Source organism: Pituophis catenifer, unplaced genomic scaffold (genome assembly GCF_029215685.1).
Source record: "Pituophis catenifer annectens isolate HBS135680 unplaced genomic scaffold, rPitCat1.0.hap2 SCAF_6, whole genome shotgun sequence".
NCBI classification, from domain to species: Eukaryota; Metazoa; Chordata; class Lepidosauria; order Squamata; family Colubridae; genus Pituophis; species Pituophis catenifer.
In genome coordinates, this window is record NW_027256886.1 from 34,313,742 (window position 1) to 34,333,820 (window position 20,079).

The window sequence follows — 20,079 nt, forward strand, 5'->3', positions numbered from 1 at the left end:
CATGTGGGCCTTTGCAGGAAACAACATTGTTAATTCTGTTCAGTTTAAAGTCTGAAGCTCTGTTTGATCCTGGGCTCCATGTGGCTTTGCCAATTAGGTCTTTGACAGCGGGTCAAGGGAGATAAAGGTGGGTGATTATCAGCCTTATCCCGAAGGAATCTTTACAACTATTTGGGACTAATCTCTGAATGACCAGAATTCACAGCTATTGCAATAAAAGAGGTTTTGGGACTACTCGTGTGTTTTACTGACTCAGGAAGCCTAGGTCAGAACATTGGGTTGGCTCTCTTCTTCCACGGACTTATGTAAAAGGAGGTGAAGGGAGTTTCCATTGGAGCATTCAATATCGTTATGCATAATACTGAGATGAGCTATAAAAGAAAGCTCAACTAATCAACACACTATTTATTTTAAAATATCTATTCAGTCAATAAATTCATTATGATTGAATACTGCACTACAGTGAGTTTTTGGACAGGAAAACAAAATAACTGAACTGCTATGCTTCCCTCCACCTCCAGTCAAATGAAATGTATATGCTACAAAATTTCTTGTTGTCATGAAATTCATGACAACAAGAAATTTTGTAGCATACAGATGCATCAAAGAGCAACCATTCACCAGTGTGAAATGATGCATCAAAGGGCAACCATTTTTGAACTCAAATGGGTTAATTTACAGAATGAAAATACAGGACCTGTGACTCCCAAGGGAATGAAATTTGGGAAAGATGTGACTTTTTCAAGTGCTACTGACTGCTGCTGCAATCACACCACTTTTATTTCCAATGTTCTGTAACAGTTTCCCAGCCGGTTTGGTAATCCCTTTCCCTCTCCCTACTTCAGAAGCAGTAATTTACCTGTCTGCTGGAAAGAGAAGAGGAAAGGGAAGAAGGAAAATTTATGGTGCTCCCTACTAGATTCACACAAGAAAACTCAATGAAGAAGCCAGCAGGAAATTGGAAGTCACTCCTGATCCTATTACTATTACTATTATTATTATTATTAGTTAATCTTTAGTGAGATTCACAGCCTTTGAGGCTGGTTAATAGCTCAGCAGCTCGAGTCCTAACCAAGGACCTAGGAACTGTTAAGGTATCGTCGGAGGATGTAAGCTGTTCTGAGTAAGGTGGTTTTTTGTAGAGTCAAAATGTTCAAGTCCGGCAAATTTAGAATTTTTAAATAGCGGGGTAGCCCTTTGGGTATTGCTCCAAGGGCTCCAATTACAATCGGGACAACACACGATTTCTTTTTCCACAGTCGCTCAACTTCAATTTGTAAGTCCAGGTACTTTGTGATTTTTTCTTGCTGCTTATCTTCAATCCGTGCATCACCAGGTATTGCAATGTCAATGAACCATACTTTTTTCTTTTCAACTATTGTTATGTCAGGTGTGTTGTGGACCAAGTGCCTGTCAGTCTGAATCCTAAAGTCCCACAAGATCTTGAGTTTCTCATTCTCTAAAACTTTCTCAACCTGATGTTCCCAGTGGTTTTTGCTGTACTCAAATCCAAACTTCTGGCACAATTTCCAGTGAATGATCTTAGCAACACGGTCATGGCGTTGTAAGTAGAGCTTTCAACAACCCTGCAGTAGCTAGCTGGAGAAGCAGAAGACGATTTGCTTGCTGTTTCCAGCAGAGATGATGGATGAGCTCTATGTAATTTCTTATTACATATTAATCAACGATATTAATTTCTTCTTCAGTTTCAGTTCCAAGCTGTATTTCAGGGGTGTCAAATAGGCGGCACGCAGGCCGGATATGGCCTGCACAGGCCATGGCTACCCCGGCTCCACAAAGGCAAAAAAAGTCCCCATACATCATAATCGTCACGATCTGGCCTGCAATAAAATTGAGTTTGACACCCCTGCCAATGTATTTCAACTGAATCACATCATATACGCGCAGTTTCAAATTCTAATTTCACTTCAACTAAAGAAATGTCATGAAGCAACTAGGAATAGAAACAATGACTTTACAAAACTTTTATTACAAAATTTACATCTTTGGGTCCTTCAGAGTTATTTCAAATTATTTTAAAGAACATTATTGACAAATCAGACATTGATGCTTTACAGATTTAAATTGAAAAAAAATGGAAGCACTTCTTAATAGAACAATTCTTTACAGGCATATAAAAATAGTAACGAAACACACCTTGAGACAAGGTACATTTTGGAGCAAAAATGAAAAGTATTTAATATTGGCTGAGATTTGGATCTTAAGAGATGTCTTTTGATCCAAGTCCATTAAAAATATAACATTATTGAATGACATTGCTTTCAAATGGTTTTGGAAAACAACATTTTTCAGGTATGTAAATTTGGTTAAAGAGGAGATGGATTACTCTATCCAGCCACAGCATCTGAAAAAAATATATAATTTGTTTCAGATGCTGTGGCTGGATGGAGTAATTTATATGACACCATTTCATGTAGAAATAATGCATAATTAAGGTTTGCTCTAATTATCTAAGTTTTAGTTGAGGATGGCTATTTTGTGCAACCTCCACAGGTATCTCTTCAGTGCCTTGGGAAGTTCTATATCTCCCCTTCATATTATTAAGATACTTGAAAAACCAGACAGTGATCTGACTAAAGAAATTCAAATAAATGTATATAGATTAATTGTAAGAGTAAAACAGCTGGTGTTTATCCAGTTGGTTTTATATACACTAGAAAATTAGAAGTTGAGATATTGATGTTACCTTCCACAAATTGCATCTTTATTCCTCAAAAACATAACTTATAATTACATACTGTACTTAAAGCTGATAATGAATTGGAATCTTATGAAGAATTTATTATTTCACCAACAAGTTATTCAAATGGATGTTGACTCTCATTCATATATGGACTACATTCTGGTTACATACATAAGGAATATATGAAACCAAAAAGCAGGTAGAATGAGGATAGCATAATAACCAGGTAAAAGTCTTCTTCTTCACAAACAACACTGGGGCAGACACTGGTGACGACGAGCGAGCCAGATTTTTGTCCAGGAAGTCCCGCAACATGGCCAACTCAGGGTCCGACATCCAAAAGTAGCTGATAACTGTCAGACGGCCCTGGCCCCATCTCTGCCTATAACGCAGAGCACTCATCAGAGCCTTCCCCAGACTCCAGGACTGGCCCATGTTCCTCTCCAACCTCCTCACTGTCTGAGTCTGGCGGGAGCCTGGTGGGCCACAACAATTAGTCAGTAACATGGCTTGTTAAGTGAATCTGGCTTCCCTATTGACTTTGCTTGTCAGAAGTTTGCAAAAGGGGATCATGTGACCTTGGGACACAGCAATGGTCATAAATATGAACCAGTTGCCAAGCATCTGAATTTTGATCACATGATCATGGGGATGCTGCAAAGGTCATAACTGTGAAAAATGGTCATAAATCACTTTTTTCAGTTCCATTGTAACTTTGAATGGTCACTAAACGAACTGTTGTAAGTCAAGGACGACCTGTAATCATAATGTTTTAGAATACTCTTTTGTCCTGGAAAAAAATATTAATTGTTCACCGACAAAATTATATTAATACATTTGTTTTTCTTTTAAAAGAACAGTATTAAAATCAACATGGCAAATTACTTCAGAAATAATACCCAAATAGCCCTTTCATATCTATCAATATGAAGATATCTGAACAAAGTCGAAGTATAAAAACAAGCTTCAGGAAGGCAAAAAAAAAAAAAAGGTTATAATATATTTGAAACAGTGGCAAGGTGAAACAAATATAACAAAATGATGTTGAAATATTCATTAGGTTGCTAGGATGGATGTAAGTGTTGCTTTTTTGATAAAAGAAAGTCTGATCATCTTGAGGTACTATTTATAGCTGCAAAAAGTGTGGCAGGTATAATTATACCAACAATAGTGTTCCTCAGTTGCACAGTTGCAGGCCTTGGAACAGTGATCAGAGGATACTTTAGAGCAGGGCTGCCAAACTCGCGGCCTACGGGCCAGATGCCTCACATGCTGGCCACGCCCACGCAGTTTAGTGAAGGGCAAAAAAGTCCCGATACGTCAAGTGACACCGCCGTGACGTGAGTTTCATACCCCTGGTTTAGAACTACTGCTTTTCAATTCATCAGATTGAACTCAGAATAGTCTCTGCCAATGTTTTCCTCACTGAAACTAAGAGGGTGGAGAGTTGGGGAAACATGGCATGACAAAAACAGCACCCTTGTCAACATTTGAGTTTGGAAAGTGACTTAAACAAGCTGTCACAACACATTATTCTCTTAGCAGTTTAGTTCTTTTGGTGAATCAGCTAAAATGAAACAGCCTGGGCCATGTGCTCAGAGGAAGTGTATTGTGTATAAACTAGTGAGTGTGCATATAAATACATGTGAAAAACAGAAACATTACCATATATAATATTAATTGAGTTTTGGTCTTTTTCAACATCACCTATGAAAAACACATGTATTTTCAAAATTATTCAGACTATATAGAAATTGTAGAATCAGTAGAAAAAGTCTTTCCCTGCAAAACATATTCTGGAAACAAAATAAAGCACATTTTTCATAGCTCCATCTTGAATGACATATAGCAGTGATGGCTAACCTTTTTGCCATCGCGTGCCAAAAATGGGGGGAGTGTGGGGGGGGGGGTTGTGCGCACATGTGCCCACACCCATAATTCTATGCGCCCTGCCCTGTCCCGCCGCGTATGCATGTGTAACCCCCCCACGCGACCCCTGCTTTTGCCACGTGATGGAATGGTGGGCCTGTTTTTCACCCTCCCCAGGGTCCAGAGACTTTCTAGGAGCTTTGGGAGGGCAAAAACGGCATTCCCCACCCCCGGAGGCCCTCCGGAGGCTGGAAATGGCCCGTTTGCCGATTTCCAGTGGGCCCAGAAGACCCAAAAATCAGCTGGCCGGCACACGCATACACGCCTGAGCTGAGCTCACGTGCCCACCGATATGGCTCCACGTGCCACCTATGGCATGCGTGTCATAGGTTCGCCATCACGGACATATAGGGAAGATGAATCCAATTAGATTTGTAAAAATTACTTTCCAATTCTTAATACTGGGTTTATTTTAGTGATATTGAAAGTATCACAGCATATCAGGCATTTAACAGAATTTGGCACTGTTTATAGTATCTGCAACATCCAATTCTGAACATTTGTTCAGCTCTTCCAGAATTGGTCGTCCAGAATGGGGCACTCGCTTCAGACAGTAAATGCTGATGACTAACAGCATTAAAACAGGGATGAAATCTAAAATTTTTCCCTACCAGTTCTGTGGGCGTGGCTTGGTGGGGGGGTGTCCTGTGACTGAATGGGCATGGCCAACTCAAAGTCACTCACAGCCATGCCCACTCAGTCACAAGATCCCCTCCCACCAAGCCATGCCCACAGAACCCGGTAGGAAAACTTTTTAAATTTCTATTCTGCCGGTGTGTCCTTACCTTTCTCCTGCGGCTCCGCCCACCCACCCCATTCCCCGACTCCTACTGCCCACCTTTCTCCCGCAGCTGGCTGTCAGGGAAGGCAAGCACCTGAAAGGTACCGGAGTCGCTCACTCTCCTTGAATGAGCCGCTCTGGTCCAGGCGCCGGCTGTGCAAGCGCACACCGTTTATTTAATTCACTCATCAGCGGCAGGTTGGGTGTGTGCTTGCGCAGCCGGCGCGTGGACCAGAGCGGCTCATTCAAGAAAGAGAGTGAGCGACTCTGGTACCTTTCGGGCACTTGCCTTCCCTGACAGCCAGCTGTGGGGGAAAGCTGAGCAGTAGGAGTCGGGGAATGCACCATTCCCCGACGCCAGCCTTGCCGCGGAGCTGCTGCCGCTCGCCCATCGCCATGCGGCTCCGCCCACCTGCCCCATTCTCTGGAGTCGGGGAATGCACCATTCCCCGACTCCTATTGCTCACCTTTCTCCTGCGGCTGGTTGTCAGGGAAGGAAAGCACCCGAAAGGTACCAGAGTCACTCACTCTCCTTCTTGAATGAGCCGCTCTGGTCCATGCGCCGGCTGCGCAAGCGCACATCCAACCTGCCACTGAATTAAATAAACAGTGTGCACCTGTGCAGCCGGCGCGTGGACCAGAGCGGCTCATTCAAGGAGAGTGAGCGACTCTGGTACCTTTCGGGCGCTTGCCCTTTCGGGTGGGTGAGCAGGTGGGTGGAGCCTCCAGCTTCCATTGCTACCAGTTCTCCGAACCATCGGCCATCATCACTACCTACTTGCCTGAGCCGGTCCGAACCGGGAGCATTTCACCCCTGCATTAAGATTTGGAAAGTGGCATATCCCATGCCTGCTACACTACTCTGCTACCTTTAAGAGCACTGGAGTATTAACTTTTGGATAAAACACAGAAAGTCATCTCGTCCTTCACTTTGGATTGCAAAATGTCTTGGTAAAGGCTTGAGCTCAGTGTTGGATTTCATTCCTCTAACAGCGATATATTATTTTTCATTTCTAGTGTCTATGGAGATTCTGTCATCCAGGTCATGGTTGTCCCAAAGGTGCTTTTTCAACAGGCAACTTGACTTTCTTTTTTCTTGAAGATGTTTCACTTCTTACCAAAAAGCATCCTCAGTTCTGACTGAATGCTGTGGGAATGGAAGGATTTATACTTTTTGCAGTCATCTGGTCATTAGCACTTTCAAGGTGGGTCATTAGCTCTCTGAGAGTCATTGAGGCCTCTTGGGGGGTTTATCTGTGCAGTCAGAATCACCTGAATCAGAATGCAAATGGATGTGGAATCATCTTGGAACTGCTGAAAGGATTGTGTCTATGCCTTCCCCTCTATTGAGAAAGGGCTGTTCAATTTTAACATATATGGCCTCTTTTACTCCTTTTCAAAACAGTAGTCCTCTCTGTCCAGAATGTGGACTTTGTGAATTTCCAGTCTTTATTTGTCTATCACCATGCCTGGCCATACAAATGGCTCCCTAAATTCATATATTTCTCTCACATCGTTGCCCTCTTGGATCATATTCTAATATTGACTTCTGAATAGTGCAGAACAGACAACAAGTGACAACAAGGCACAGAAATCCTGGTCCCTCCACCACTTGCTTGTTCCTAAAATATGGAAGTCTCATCTAAAAGCTTTGAAGCAGCAACTATATATATTTTTTAATTCAGTCACAAAAATTAGACACAAACCAATTGTGTCTAATTTTTGAGAATAGATTTTTCATTTATTTCTGTAATAACTGATGGGTAATTACATTCTTGGCAATCATTAAAAATGCATTCTGCAGAATGCTGTATATGGCACATGTTGCAATCCTGAATTAAGGCAAATTGAATGGAAGAAATGCACCTTGGTTTCTTGACAGGGCCCTTACAACTCTTACTTTTAAACATTAAAGTGCCTTGTGACTCAAGACAGGCTTCCAAACCCAGAATATGGGATTCACACTCCTAACATTGTGCTCTCCTTAAGCCTGGTAAAGTCACTTTTCCATAATTGTAAATATCTTCATCTGTGCCTTGATTAAGGTGCTTCACCATATTTTTTTCAAAGAGCTGTGGGTGGTAGGCACCCAATGTACATGCTTCATCAAAGGTATTCTGGTAATAGTGGCAAATGTTTGTTTGCCTCTTAGAGGGGAGAAACTCATAAACATTCACTTCATCACAGAAGTGCATCATAAGAACAATGCCTAGGGAAGAGAAAAAGAGAGATAATTTAGGCATGTTAAAGAAACAATTTAACAGCAAAAATATTAATAGTAACACAAAACAAAACAAAGAAAAAAAATCCCTTCCTTGGCCCAGAAACTTCTAATGCTAGAAAACTTGAAGGATTCCATACCAATCTTTTCTTAACTTACTAACTTAACAATTGCAGTGATTCACTTAACAACTATGGCAAGAAAGATAATAAATTAGGGCAAAACTCACTTAACTACTGTCTTACTTAGCAACAGAAATTTTGGGCTCATAAGTCGAGGACTACCTGTATATTGTACATACTTGGGGTGAAATTCAGCAGGTTCTGACAGGTTCTGGAGAACCGGTAGCGAAACTTTTGAGTAGTTCGGAGAACTGGCAAATACCACCTCTAGCTGGCCCCAGAGTGGGCTGAGAATGGAGATTTTGCAATATCCTTCCCCCTGGAGTGGAGAGGGAATGGGGATTTTGCAGTATCCTTCCCCTGGAGTGGGGTGGGAATGGAGATTTTGTAGTATCCTTTTTCTGCCACGCCCACAGAACCAGTAGTAAAAAAATTTGAATTCCACCACTGGTACATAATATAATCTCTGTACTTTATTTCTCTAAAATAGGGATACAAATCGAAAGGAGAAACCAAAGACTTACCAAGCATGCCAGAAGAGGGTGGATTTGGCTGAATATCCTCGGGTGAATTTTCCTGAAGGATATCCCACAGTTGCCATTGCATGTTGGGATTCAGGATATAAAAAGGCTGCTTGGGATGTCTCTTCCGATAATGCTTGTAGCTTTCAAAGAAATGGTAGTCTGGTTTCTGAAACCACTGAAGCCAGAAATGAAAATGAGTTGCAAATCTCCTCTTTGGAAATATGATCCTTTTAAAAAAATATTTTTATTGAAAGTTTTAATAACAGAGAGAAAAGAAAATTAAAAAAAAGTATAAAGTGTATATAGAAAAAAAAGGAAAGAAAAAAATATAAAGAAGTAGCTTCCAACTTCTTCATCACAAGTACAACCTTACACACACACACACACACACACACACACACACACACACACACACACAGGAACCAATTTCCAGTTGGATTTCTTCCACTCTTGATGAATTTTTATCCTTTTATCCTGTTTTCTCTTATTCATTTCTAGAAAGTAAATGGCAGATTTGACCTTAAAATGTATTTTCATTAAACAGATTTAAAAAGGAATATTAAACTGTTAAAGGTAAGATATTAAATGTAAAGTAACATTCATTTATAAACTTCTTAAATATTATAAAAGTGTTTATATGATGTAGTATAAAAAGTAGGAATAAAGAAAGCTCTTAATTGCAAATCTTATAACAATTATTGCTGAAATGACAATCTCAAGTAATTGTGTTTATATGTGTCTGTGTGTTTACAGGGGCTCCTTCTGCTACCCCTACAGCAATGATACAGCATAAAATAGAAAATAGCATATCATTAAATAAATACAAAATGTAATAGAATTTAAATGTACTTTTACTGATCTAAATGTCCTTGGATCTTTTTCCCAGATATAGTTCAAGAATAAACTAACTAGTCCAGAAAAAAATGCAGATAAGTCTTAAGCAATTATTTCTTGTACAAGAGCTCTCTCTTGTGGTTATAGATATGTTAAATTCAAAAACATTTTTTTTTACAAAGCACAAAGTGAAACAATCAAATTAACAGTGAAAAGAATTAATATGAAAGATTGTGTTCTTCATTGCCAAGTGACACAGTAATGCTTTTGGGAAGCATAGGAAGGCAGTAACTATGTTTATACTATGTTTTGCTACTGCATGTCTGTCGCACCAGCAATACAATATTTATTTATTTATTTATTTATTAAATTTATATACCGCCCTATTCCTAAGGGACTCAGGGCGGTGAACAGCGAACGATAAAAATACATGTAATACAAACGTTAATAATAAAAAAAACCAATTAAAATATACTAAACATTCTGGTCCTAGATAATTCAAGACATCCCAGTTTAAAATAAAATCAAAAAGCAATATAAAGGGAAAGTTAGGCCAGGCCGGCCTGCTGAAACAGGAATGTTTTGAGGGCACGGCGGAAAGTGCGCAGATCCGGAATCTTCTGTATCTCTGGGGGGAGCTTGTTCCAGATGGTGGGTGCCCTCACAGAAAAGGCTCTCCCCCTGGCGGCCGCCAGTCGACATTGTTTGGCTGACGGCACCCTGAGAAGCCCCTCTCTATGGGAGCGTACTGGGCGGTGAGAGGCTATTGGTGGCAGAAGGCGGTCTCGTAAGTACCCCGGTCCTAAGCCATGGAGCGCTCTAAAGGTGGTAACTAAGACCTTGAAGCGCACCCGGAAGACCACAGGGAGCCAGTGCAGCTCGCGCTATACTAGGACCTTTGAGAACAGTTTTATTTGAAAACCTCAAAAACTACGTTAAGTGGCTGTTGCCAATCTCCCAAGCAGGAATATTTTATGTGATGCTGATAGTAAGGCTATATTAAAAGAAAACTCCCTAAAAGGAGTTCATTGAAATTGGAGACCAGAAAACATCTCAAAGTACTAAAAGGAAGTACGTATGAAATATGGTACTATCCCATGGCCCACCAACTTTTCTAGACATCCTGTATACTGTACACCAATGAAATTTACCTCATAAATACTGGCATGATATGGTGCTGGATCCCAGAGAATGATGATTCCAAAGTTGAATTGTACATCTGAAACAAACTTCTTTTCTTCAACAGTAATAAGCTAGGAATGACAAAAGAGATGGAGATCATTGCATTCTTCCCTATTTTGAAAAGCCTGGGGCATCCATTCCCAATCTGAATGTCCTCTGTGTATATGCAATCCAGTTCCTAGACTTCTCAATTCATTAGAATTCTGAAAGTTGAAGTGCATGTATCTGAGATTGTAGAAGGCTAACTTGAGTCAGATGACATGGTTTTATTTGGGCCGTTATTCTAAATTAGGCTTCTCCAACCTGATGCTTTCCAGATGCATTACACAAGTGTGTAGGACTTGAGATAGCATGGAAGATCTTGTATATACAGCACCACAAGCAAAAGCAAACACACTTATTTCCATGACCCACCAGCCCGTAATTTATGTGACAGTAGAGTTAATGGGAATAAATTACTGCTGCATGAATTTTACATTTTTTTTTCTTGCCTCAGTGACGTTTCAGTCATAGTAAATTATATACTGTGAGCAAAACGTATTCAAGGACATGAAGCAGGGTTAACATGGAGAGGAAGAACTAAACACCTCCGTGAATCATATAACAACCACACACATAGTACAGGCTTAGTCCAACTCTAATTTTGAATGTTTAAGCAAAGATCTGAAATGTATTTCCAACATCCCCATGATCTTGAACCTTTGCTTTCATACACATTTCCCTATTGCTAAAACAGTAATAGAAATACCTCAAATAACTTCACAGAGATACACACACACACACACACACACACACACACACACACACACACCTCCCCTGGTGAAATTTTTATCATTTGAAATTTTGCCATAGGATTGAGCAGCCTTAACCCCGAACCCTAACCCTATGGAATATCATACCCTCCTGAGCTGACATCTGCACTGACCCACCTGACCTTCCGTAAGGGCCCTGAAGATCTGGTTTTACCAGCAGGCCTGGGGTCCCAACAGGGAGGATCACTCTGGAGGCAGTTGATAGATTGAGAAAAGTTCTACCACCCCCACTTAGTCTTTGTGGTCCTTTCTCTGCCCCTCTTTTAATGATAAATATTTAGTATAACTATGATTATCGTTATTACTGTTTTATCTTTCTAATGTTTCTGGTTTTAATGTTTGTAAGCCACCCAGACTCACCTCCAGATGAGATGGGCGGCACATAAATCCAATAAATAAACAAACAAATAATTTTTTGCAGACAGTATACAATATACCTATTCTACTGCATGCAAAACTGGTTGACTATGGTTTACAAGCATATCTTATAATAAATGGATGACATATTCACAACTACAAGAACCCAAGTAGGACATCCATGAGCCAATTTGATTATTCCAGAGAAATAACAAATGTGCAAATAATGTTTGCATTGCATTTTGAATCTATTCTAACCCAAGTAAATGCAATATTTATTTATTATTTTATTTTATTTTATTTTATTTTATTTTATTTTATTTTATTTTATTTTATTTTATTTTATTTTATTATTTTATTTCATTTCATTTCATTTCATTATTTCATTTCATTTCATTTCATTTCATTTCATTTCATTTTATTTTATTAAATTAAATTAAATTAAATTTTTATACCACCCTTCCCCTGCTGGACTCAGGGCGGTGCACAGCCAAGAATAAAAAACATCCCAATACAAAATTTAAAATTTTAAAAGATTTAAACAAATTTTGGCCCAAAATTTAAAACCTCCCAACTAAAATCCATTTACAATTAAAAATATCTAAGGGTGGGACGGTTAACGCCAGCCCAGCTTGATGATATAGAAAAGTTTTGAGGGCACGGCGAAAAGCACAGAGATCTGGTATCCTACGTATCTGCGGGGGCAGGTCGTTCCAGAGGGCAGGTGCTGCCACAGAGAAGGCCCTCCCCCTGGGGGTCGCCAGCCGACATTGTCTGGCTGATGGCACCCTGAGGAGTCCCTCTCTGTGGGAGTGAACTGGCCGGTGGGAGGCTATTGGCAGCAGAAGGCGGTCCCCTAAGTACCCAGGCCCAATGCCATGGAGCACTTTAAAGGTGGTAACCAACACCTTGAAGTGCACCTGGAAGACCACCGGAAGCCAATGCAGCTCGCGCAGGAGGGGTGTCACATGGGAGCGCCCTATCACTCCCATAATCCCCCGCGCGGCCGCATTTTGCACCAGTTGGAGCCTCTGGGTGCTCCTCAAGGGGAGCCCCATGTAGAGAGCATTGCAGTAGTCCAGGCGGGAAGTGACGAGTGCCTGAGTGACTGTGCGTAAGGAGTCCCGATCCAGAAAGGGACACAACTGACGAATCAGGCGAACCTGATAAAAAGCTCCCCTGGCCACGGCCGTCATATGCTCTTCTAAAGACAGCAGTGCATCCAGGAGGACGCCCAAGTTGTGAGCCCTCTCCGTGGGGCCCAGTAACTTGCCCCCAATAGCCAGCGATAGCACCAGCTGGCTATATCGGGACACCGGAAGCCACAGCCACTTGGTCTTGGAAGGGTTGAATCGAAGCCTGTTTCTCTCCATTCAGACCCGCATGGCCTCTAGACACTGGGACATCACTTCAAGGGCATCATTGGATGGCCTGGGGTGGAGATGTACAGCTGAGTATCGTCAGCATACTGATGGAACTCCACCCCAAAACCATGGATGATCTCGCCCAGCGGCTTCACATAAAAGTTGAACAGGAGGAGTGAGAGGACCGACCCCTGCGGCACCCCACAAACAAGGCGTCTCGGGGTCAACCTCTGCCCCCCCGCCAACACCGACTGCGACTGGCCAGAGAGACAGGAGGAGAACCACCGTAGGACGGTGCCCCCCACGCCAAACCCCTCCAACCGGCACAGCATGATACCATGGTCGATGGTATCAAAAGCTGCTGAGAGATCTAACAGGACTAGGATAAAGGAACAACCCCTATCCCGAGCCCTCCAGAGATCATCCACCAATGCAACCAATGCCGTTTCCGTGCTGTGCCCAGGCCTGAAGCCGGACTGGAGCGGATCTAGATAGACAGCTTCATCCAGGTACCGAGGAAGCTGTCGCACCACCACACTCTCAACAACCTTCGCCACAAAGTGATAGTTTGTGATGATAGTTAGCCAAAACAGCCGGATCCAGAGAGGGCTTTTTGAGGAGGGGCCTCACCACCGCCTCTTTCAAGGCGGACGGCAAGACACCCTCACTCAAAGAAGCGTTAATAATCCCCTGGAGCCAGCCTTGCGTAACCTCCCGGGAGGCCAGCACCAACCAGGAGGGACACTGGTCCAATAAACATGTGGTCGCGTTCAGCCCCCAGTATCCTGTCCACGTCCTCGGGAACGACAGGATTGAACTCTTCCCAAATGACATTCTCAAGACCGGCCTCCATTATCCTGTCTGTACCCACCCAGTCAGAGACCAAGCCTTCCCAAATCTGAGTGATTTTATCGTGCAGATACTGAACAAAATCCTCAGCCCGACCCTGCAAGGGATCCTCCCACACTCCCAGATGGAGGAGGGAGCGGGTCACCCTAAACAGGGCTGGGCGGTTATCTGCAGATGCGATAAGAGCGGAAAAATAATTACATTTTGCCGCTTTTATCGCTACTAGGTAGATCTTAATATGAGACCTTACCATATGATTGCCTAGATGTGGAACATAGATAAATAAAGTACAGGATGAAGAAAGATACAAGAGATTTATAGGTGATAATCAGTTGGAGAGTGCATGCATTAATTTTTATTCAGATAATGCCAAGGATCCAACTCTGATAGGCAGCAGAAATCAGAGTTCCCTTTTTCAATTTTTCATACAATTTCCATTGTATAATTTTGTAATAAAGGTCCAGCAAATTTGCACTGTCCAGGATGGTAGACTACAAATTCTACCATTACCAGTCAGACTGAGCAATTTTACAAGTTGGATTGAAGATAGTGTACAACAGTTACAATTTCCATAACATCTTTAAATATTTTTGCGGAAAACTTTTTTTTCTTTTCCAGTAGCTAACTATTCTAGGTCAACTCCGGATACAATTATTGTACCACTAACTTGCTTAATACTAAGTAAACATATGCAGAATTATAGTGAACTTCCTGAAATCCGTCAGAGATTATTCCCATTTACAATTTTTAGGTAGAGTATTAGCATCATTATTAGTCCTGTTTTTCTTTTCTTTTTTTTTAACTAGAGAAAGGGAAAATAATTTTCATAGTGATTGTAGGTCCCAGTAAAGTTTTTTCCCCATCATTGACATTAATTTAAAGATTTTTTTTTCCTGCAAAGACTAATAATAGCATGCACGTTATGTGTCAGAACTGTATTTGTGGAGGCTTAACACCTCCCTGCCCCCTTCCTGTGCAGAAATTTCTGCAAAGTTTCCTGTGTCACTTCCTCCAAATCGAAATCGTGTATAAAAGCACTTTCTGGTAATAACTTTATTTTGAGTCAAAGCTGAATTTGGAATCAAAGCTGCATCTATTGGCTGCTTTATGATTTGAATTCTTGCAATATAAATAAGAAGCTGAATTGGTACTTTTTTCTTTTATTACAGAATATGTTAAGAAACTTTTTAAGTTTCCATCTAAAAGGATTGCACAGCTAAAAACAGTGCTTTGCCTTTAATCACACCTGCATTTATTTTGGTTGTTCTTTCACTCAAGTTGAAAAAATTGCTTTCAGTGTTTTTTGCAAAAAACGGAAAAGAGAAAATTTCAGTGAAATTCTCATGAAGCTTGGCAGTCTTTGCACTGGTGACAGGTGTTCATGCAGCTCTTCCCTTTTATCACAGAATCCATTTTCCAGGGTTCTGCACCCTTTCTGGTTTCCCATGCTTCAATTAAACCCCCCCAAAACAGAGAAAGGAACGCTCTTATGGGGCATATTTTTAAAAAGGAGGCATGGGCACCCAGCCGTGGAGGCAGAGCATTTTTATGTAAAGATTTGTAACAGACAATAAATTACTGCACTCTCTTCCTTTAAAAAATAAAATAAAAAGTTAGAATAACTTGCAAAACCAGAAGGAACTATGAAAATATCCAAAAGCAGCTATGCTAATAATATAAAGAAATCTTTCTGGAGATTGGGAGACATATCTTGACAATCTATTAAGTTAGCACAAACTGCACATCTATTTTTGGACTATGATCCTTGAATGTCAGCTGTAAAAAAGCTGGCAGGCCTAAGACAGAAATAGATATGATCTGGACAAAAGCTAAATTTAACTTAATAACATTCAATTAACATTTAATTAAACTAAGGTAGTCTTTGGGTTATGATCCTAACTGAGACTGGCATTTCCATCACTAAGCAAAACATCATGGGACTGTGCTGCTTTACGACAGCAGTCCTAGTTATGGTTGTTAAGCAGGGGTGAAACTGGTTCTGTGGGCGTGGCTTGGTGGTCATGGCAGGGGAACGATACTGCAAAATCTCCATTCCCTCCCCTCCTGGGGGAAGGATATTGCAAAATCTCCATTCCCACCCCACTCTGGGGCCAGCCAGAGGTGGTATTTGCCAGTTCTCCAAACTACTCAATATTTCCGCTACTGGTTCTCCAGAACCTGTTAGAACCTGCTGCATTTCACCCCTGTTGTTAAGCAAGGATTGCACAGTTATTAGGCAAAGACTTCATGCTACTCTTCTCTGTGCCAACTCCTCTGTTCCAACTCTTCCCACCAGCCTATCTCCACCCATTTCTGTCTTTTTGGCCACACAGCACAACATGGCCAAACATAGAGGCTGCTATATTTTGCTGCCATCCTCCCCTGCTCCCTAAGCAGCATAGAAATCCTTTTAGTGGAAGGAATAGAAAGCATCCAATTCACAGGGCTTGGAGTAACCAGCAGGCCTAGGCTGGGAAAAGAGTTATTTCTTGGCTGCTCCCTCCCTCCCTCCCTCCTCCAGTCAGCCATGGTGGGAAGGGGCCAATGTTGGACTGGATCAGTGGTGGGTTGCTACCGGTTCACCCCGGATCGGTAGCGGTGATAGTGAGAGGCTCCGGCCACCTGCCCGGACATCTCTGCACATGTGAGCGAACCGGTAGTGACCGAAATTGAAACCTACTACTGGACTGGCTGCAGAAATGGTACCAGCTTTTGGACCCAACAACCCTCTCTTACCTGGCCTTTATCCTCCTTGTGGCTCCACGGCCAAGAAACCTGGAGGGTGGCCTGGTCAGGAAAGCTTACTGTTCAGGAACAGGTTACCCTTGTAGATCCAGCCCTTGTGAAAACCACCCAACTTCTCCCATTTCTCTTGTTACTTAGCTGACCTACCTGAGAATTAACAAGACGTATTGTAGTTTTGTCACCGACATCTACCTGAAACCCTTTGGTAGGGGCCCCATTAAACCTCAGGACTGCATCATGGTTGTCTGAAATAAACAGAAAATATGAACTGAGTACATCTCAGAGCAAAGTCTTTAAAGTTTCAACAGTTCAGCTGTGAAATCCTCCTGTGTTCTACAGAAAAAAACCAGGAAGAAGTTTCAATTTCACCTCAATGTTCTTGTTATGTATTTGAAAAATTTATACCATAGCCTTATAACTAATTTATGTTGATCTGATGCTACATTAATGTTAAACCTTTGAAAAAAATAAGAGAGGGGGGGAGGGAGGGAGGGAGGGAGGGAGATCATTTAAAACTCAAGAGCATTAATCTCTATACAATAAACTATTCCTTTAACTAAGATGTAGAGTTGGGCACAGATGGCTTTCTCCAATGCCTGCAGCTGCCTCTCTTGCAAGAGAGAGAAACACAATGTGATTCTGATTGACTGTAATTAACTGGAGTGTATGAGGAATGACCAAGTGAACCTTAATCTGGATAAGTTGATAGTAAGGAAAATTGGCTAGGGCTTCCAGTTGGGGTTTTCAGCCTTGTCCAAGCTCGTGCACTCCAGATATTTGTATTCAGAAAAACAGAATATCAGAATTGGAAGGGACTTTGGAGGTCTTCTAGTCCAACCTTCTGCTTAAGCAGAAACCCTATATCAGAGGCCCCCAACCTTTTGGGCACCAGGGACTGGTTCCGTGGAGAGAGGTTTTTCCATGGACCGGAGGGGCCATAGTTTCTCATGCTGCTTGCAACACGTGTATGGGGCTTCACTTGTTTGCACGGCCCATTTATTGGAATGCTGCAGACCAGTGCCGGTCCACAGACCAGGGGTTGGGGACCCCTGCCCTATACCATTTCAGACAAATATCTTCTTAAAAACCTTTGGTGTTGAGGCACCCGCAATTTCCAGAGACAAATCATTCCACTGATTCTAACAATTAGCTCAGGATTAAACTAGCTTTTCCTGCCCTATTACATGGAAAACTCAACAGGAAAACATTTTAATCATATTTAGTTGCTTTTGTTGTAACAGAAAAATACACAAATACAAACCTATTTCTGCTCCCAAATGTGAGTCCTTAATAGATCCTGCAGAGGATACAACTGCACATCGGCCCAGCTTGCCCAGTTCCACGCTGATATTTGTCTTAGGCAGGTATGTCTCCCATTCAGGTGTATTAAAAGGGGCATCAGATGCAGTTATCATCCTAAAGTCTACTTTTTTCTGAAGTTGGCACAACATTTGTTCCGGGCTTAGTATAGCAGTATTCTTTGGTCCAGTGTATTTCACATGATATTTGTTCAGGTTTAAGTAATGCTTTCTTTCCATTTGCAGTTTATGGCTAAGAATTTGGGAAGAACTATACTTGTTCCAGACTTTGATTTCCTTGGGCTTAGGTTCAATATTATTAAATTTAACCTGGGATTTTTCATTAGACAAAGTAACGTTGCCTATGCCGTTGACAGCTTTATTCTGGCCCATTCCTGATTTCGTTTTAATCCATTTCCACAGCTGCAGATGATCAGTTTGGCTTTCTATTTTTATGGACATGTAAATTCCTTTCCGTGTTTCCTTCCATAGACAAACAGTCAGGACCAAAATGAAAATGAGAATGCCGAACACCCATTTTCTAAACAAATTGACATGAACCATAATGTACAACACACTAGGTTGGAAAGTTCAGTTTCAGATGTATGGACCTGAAAAATGAAATAATGTAAATATATTAATGGGGAGGGATGGAGTGTTAACAATCTATAGGTAGTGCTTTATAGATGTTGCTTCAGGTACCTCTCCAAAAGGTGATTGCACAGGATTGCCACTGTCTTTAAATAGTTCCCATAACTCAGATCTTAAGAGACTGGCTACAGTATATCTATTTTCTATTAATATAGGGTTTTTTATTCTCCTATGTTGTATTTCATAAAGTAAATAGACAACTCCTTTCTTTTCCTGAGAGATAAATGAGATAAAAGTACAAATATTTGCCCATATATTTAAGAGGAGATGACTGTTTTAGAATTGGATAGAAAAATGCTATGCTGGATGCATTTACCTGATGCAGAACCATTGAACTGGGTAGAGATATGGGTATAAAATTAGGGGATTCCTTTTCATTAATTATTTCATTTCTACCAACGACAGCTGTTCACAAACATACAGACTCACAAACATAGAAAGGAAAGGATATCTACCTAGTTCCTTTCTGGTGCCTGCAAAAAGCCCATGTTTCAAATGTCATTGAACCATCCTTTTTCTAGCATAGAATTATAGCATGTACAGGTTATATGGGACCTTAGATAGCATCTAGTGCAACTACTAACCAATACAGGAACTCAATACTACAGCATCCATATCAGATGGTCATCCAGCCTCTGTTTACACAGCTCCAATCAAAAAAAGTCTACCACCTTCGAAGGCAATTGAATAGCTCATACTGGTTTTTTTCTTGATGTTCAGCCAAATTCCATTTCCTTGAAACTGCCACTGTTTCTTGTCCTGCCTTCACGACCAGCAATCCTACCTGCCTTCTAGTTGTTAGCTTTTCAGATACTTCAATACAGGTATTATATTTTTTCACAATGTTTGCTTCCCTAGGCCAAACACATTTAAAACTTGAAACCATTTCTCATAACTATTTTTTCTAGGGCTCTTATCACCTTAATTGTTTATCTGTATCCTAAACATATTTAAGCTGTCTTTCTTTAAAGCAGTGGGTCTCAACCTTCCTAATGCCGCGACCCTTTAATACAGTTCCTCATGTTGTGGTGACCCTCAACCATAAAATTATTCCTAAAACCATTGAAAATATGTGTTTTCCGATGGTCTTAGGTGACCCCTGTGAAAGGGTCATTCGACCCCCAAATGGGTCCCGACCCACAGGTTGAGAACCACTGCTTTAAAGGCAAGGACCATCTACTCCCACAAAAGCATTTGTAATAGACACAGTCAAATCTCCCACTCTGGGCAAGTATGCTAATAAGGATCAAATAGCCAAAGAAATAGCTAAAGAACTTGTCAAAAATCCACAGCTTTTAAGAATAAATCTCTTTATCAAAGAAAGGGGAACTTAACAAATGTTAAAGATTCATTGGAAGCCAGCAAAGAATCCCCCACCAAATTAAATCATTCACTGCAAACACAACAGGTTGCTCTCAGAATTTGTATTAATAGACTTAATGTTGGATGTTGGAATACCAGGAGAGCAATCCTAGCTTCCTTAGGTCACCTTCTTCACTGCCAATGTAGGCAGATTGATCTATGTGCTATCAAATGGCTCCCAGATGCCCCAAATTGGATGCCTTTGATGCTATTCAAGATGAGAGCATATCTAGCTTCCTTTCAAATTTTTCCTACCACAGTCTTTTGTGATGAAAAGGTTAAATCTTTAATAGCTAATATGTTAGTTCCCCAGGTCATTGCTTCTTCACTCCCAGCCTTGAGAG

The 20,079-nt window shown here is 41.2% G+C and overlaps 1 protein-coding gene across 1 annotated transcript in view; it reads right to left on the reverse strand.

The window, feature by feature from the left end:
* Positions 1-6,124: 6,124 nt before the first annotated feature.
* Positions 6,125-20,079, reverse strand: part of ST6GAL1 (ST6 beta-galactoside alpha-2,6-sialyltransferase 1) — a 56,229-nt gene continuing 42,274 nt past the window's right edge. Inside the window, exons 3-7 of the mRNA XM_070946112.1 lie at positions 17,686-18,333; positions 16,572-16,669; positions 10,267-10,368; positions 8,282-8,456; positions 6,125-7,623 (exon numbers count right to left, since the gene is read on the reverse strand). Coding sequence (XP_070802213.1) covers positions 7,382-7,623; positions 8,282-8,456; positions 10,267-10,368; positions 16,572-16,669; positions 17,686-18,286 — 1,218 coding nt within the window. The 5' untranslated portion in view covers positions 18,287-18,333 and the 3' untranslated portion in view covers positions 6,125-7,381. The remainder of the gene's footprint in view (positions 7,624-8,281; positions 8,457-10,266; positions 10,369-16,571; positions 16,670-17,685; positions 18,334-20,079) is intronic.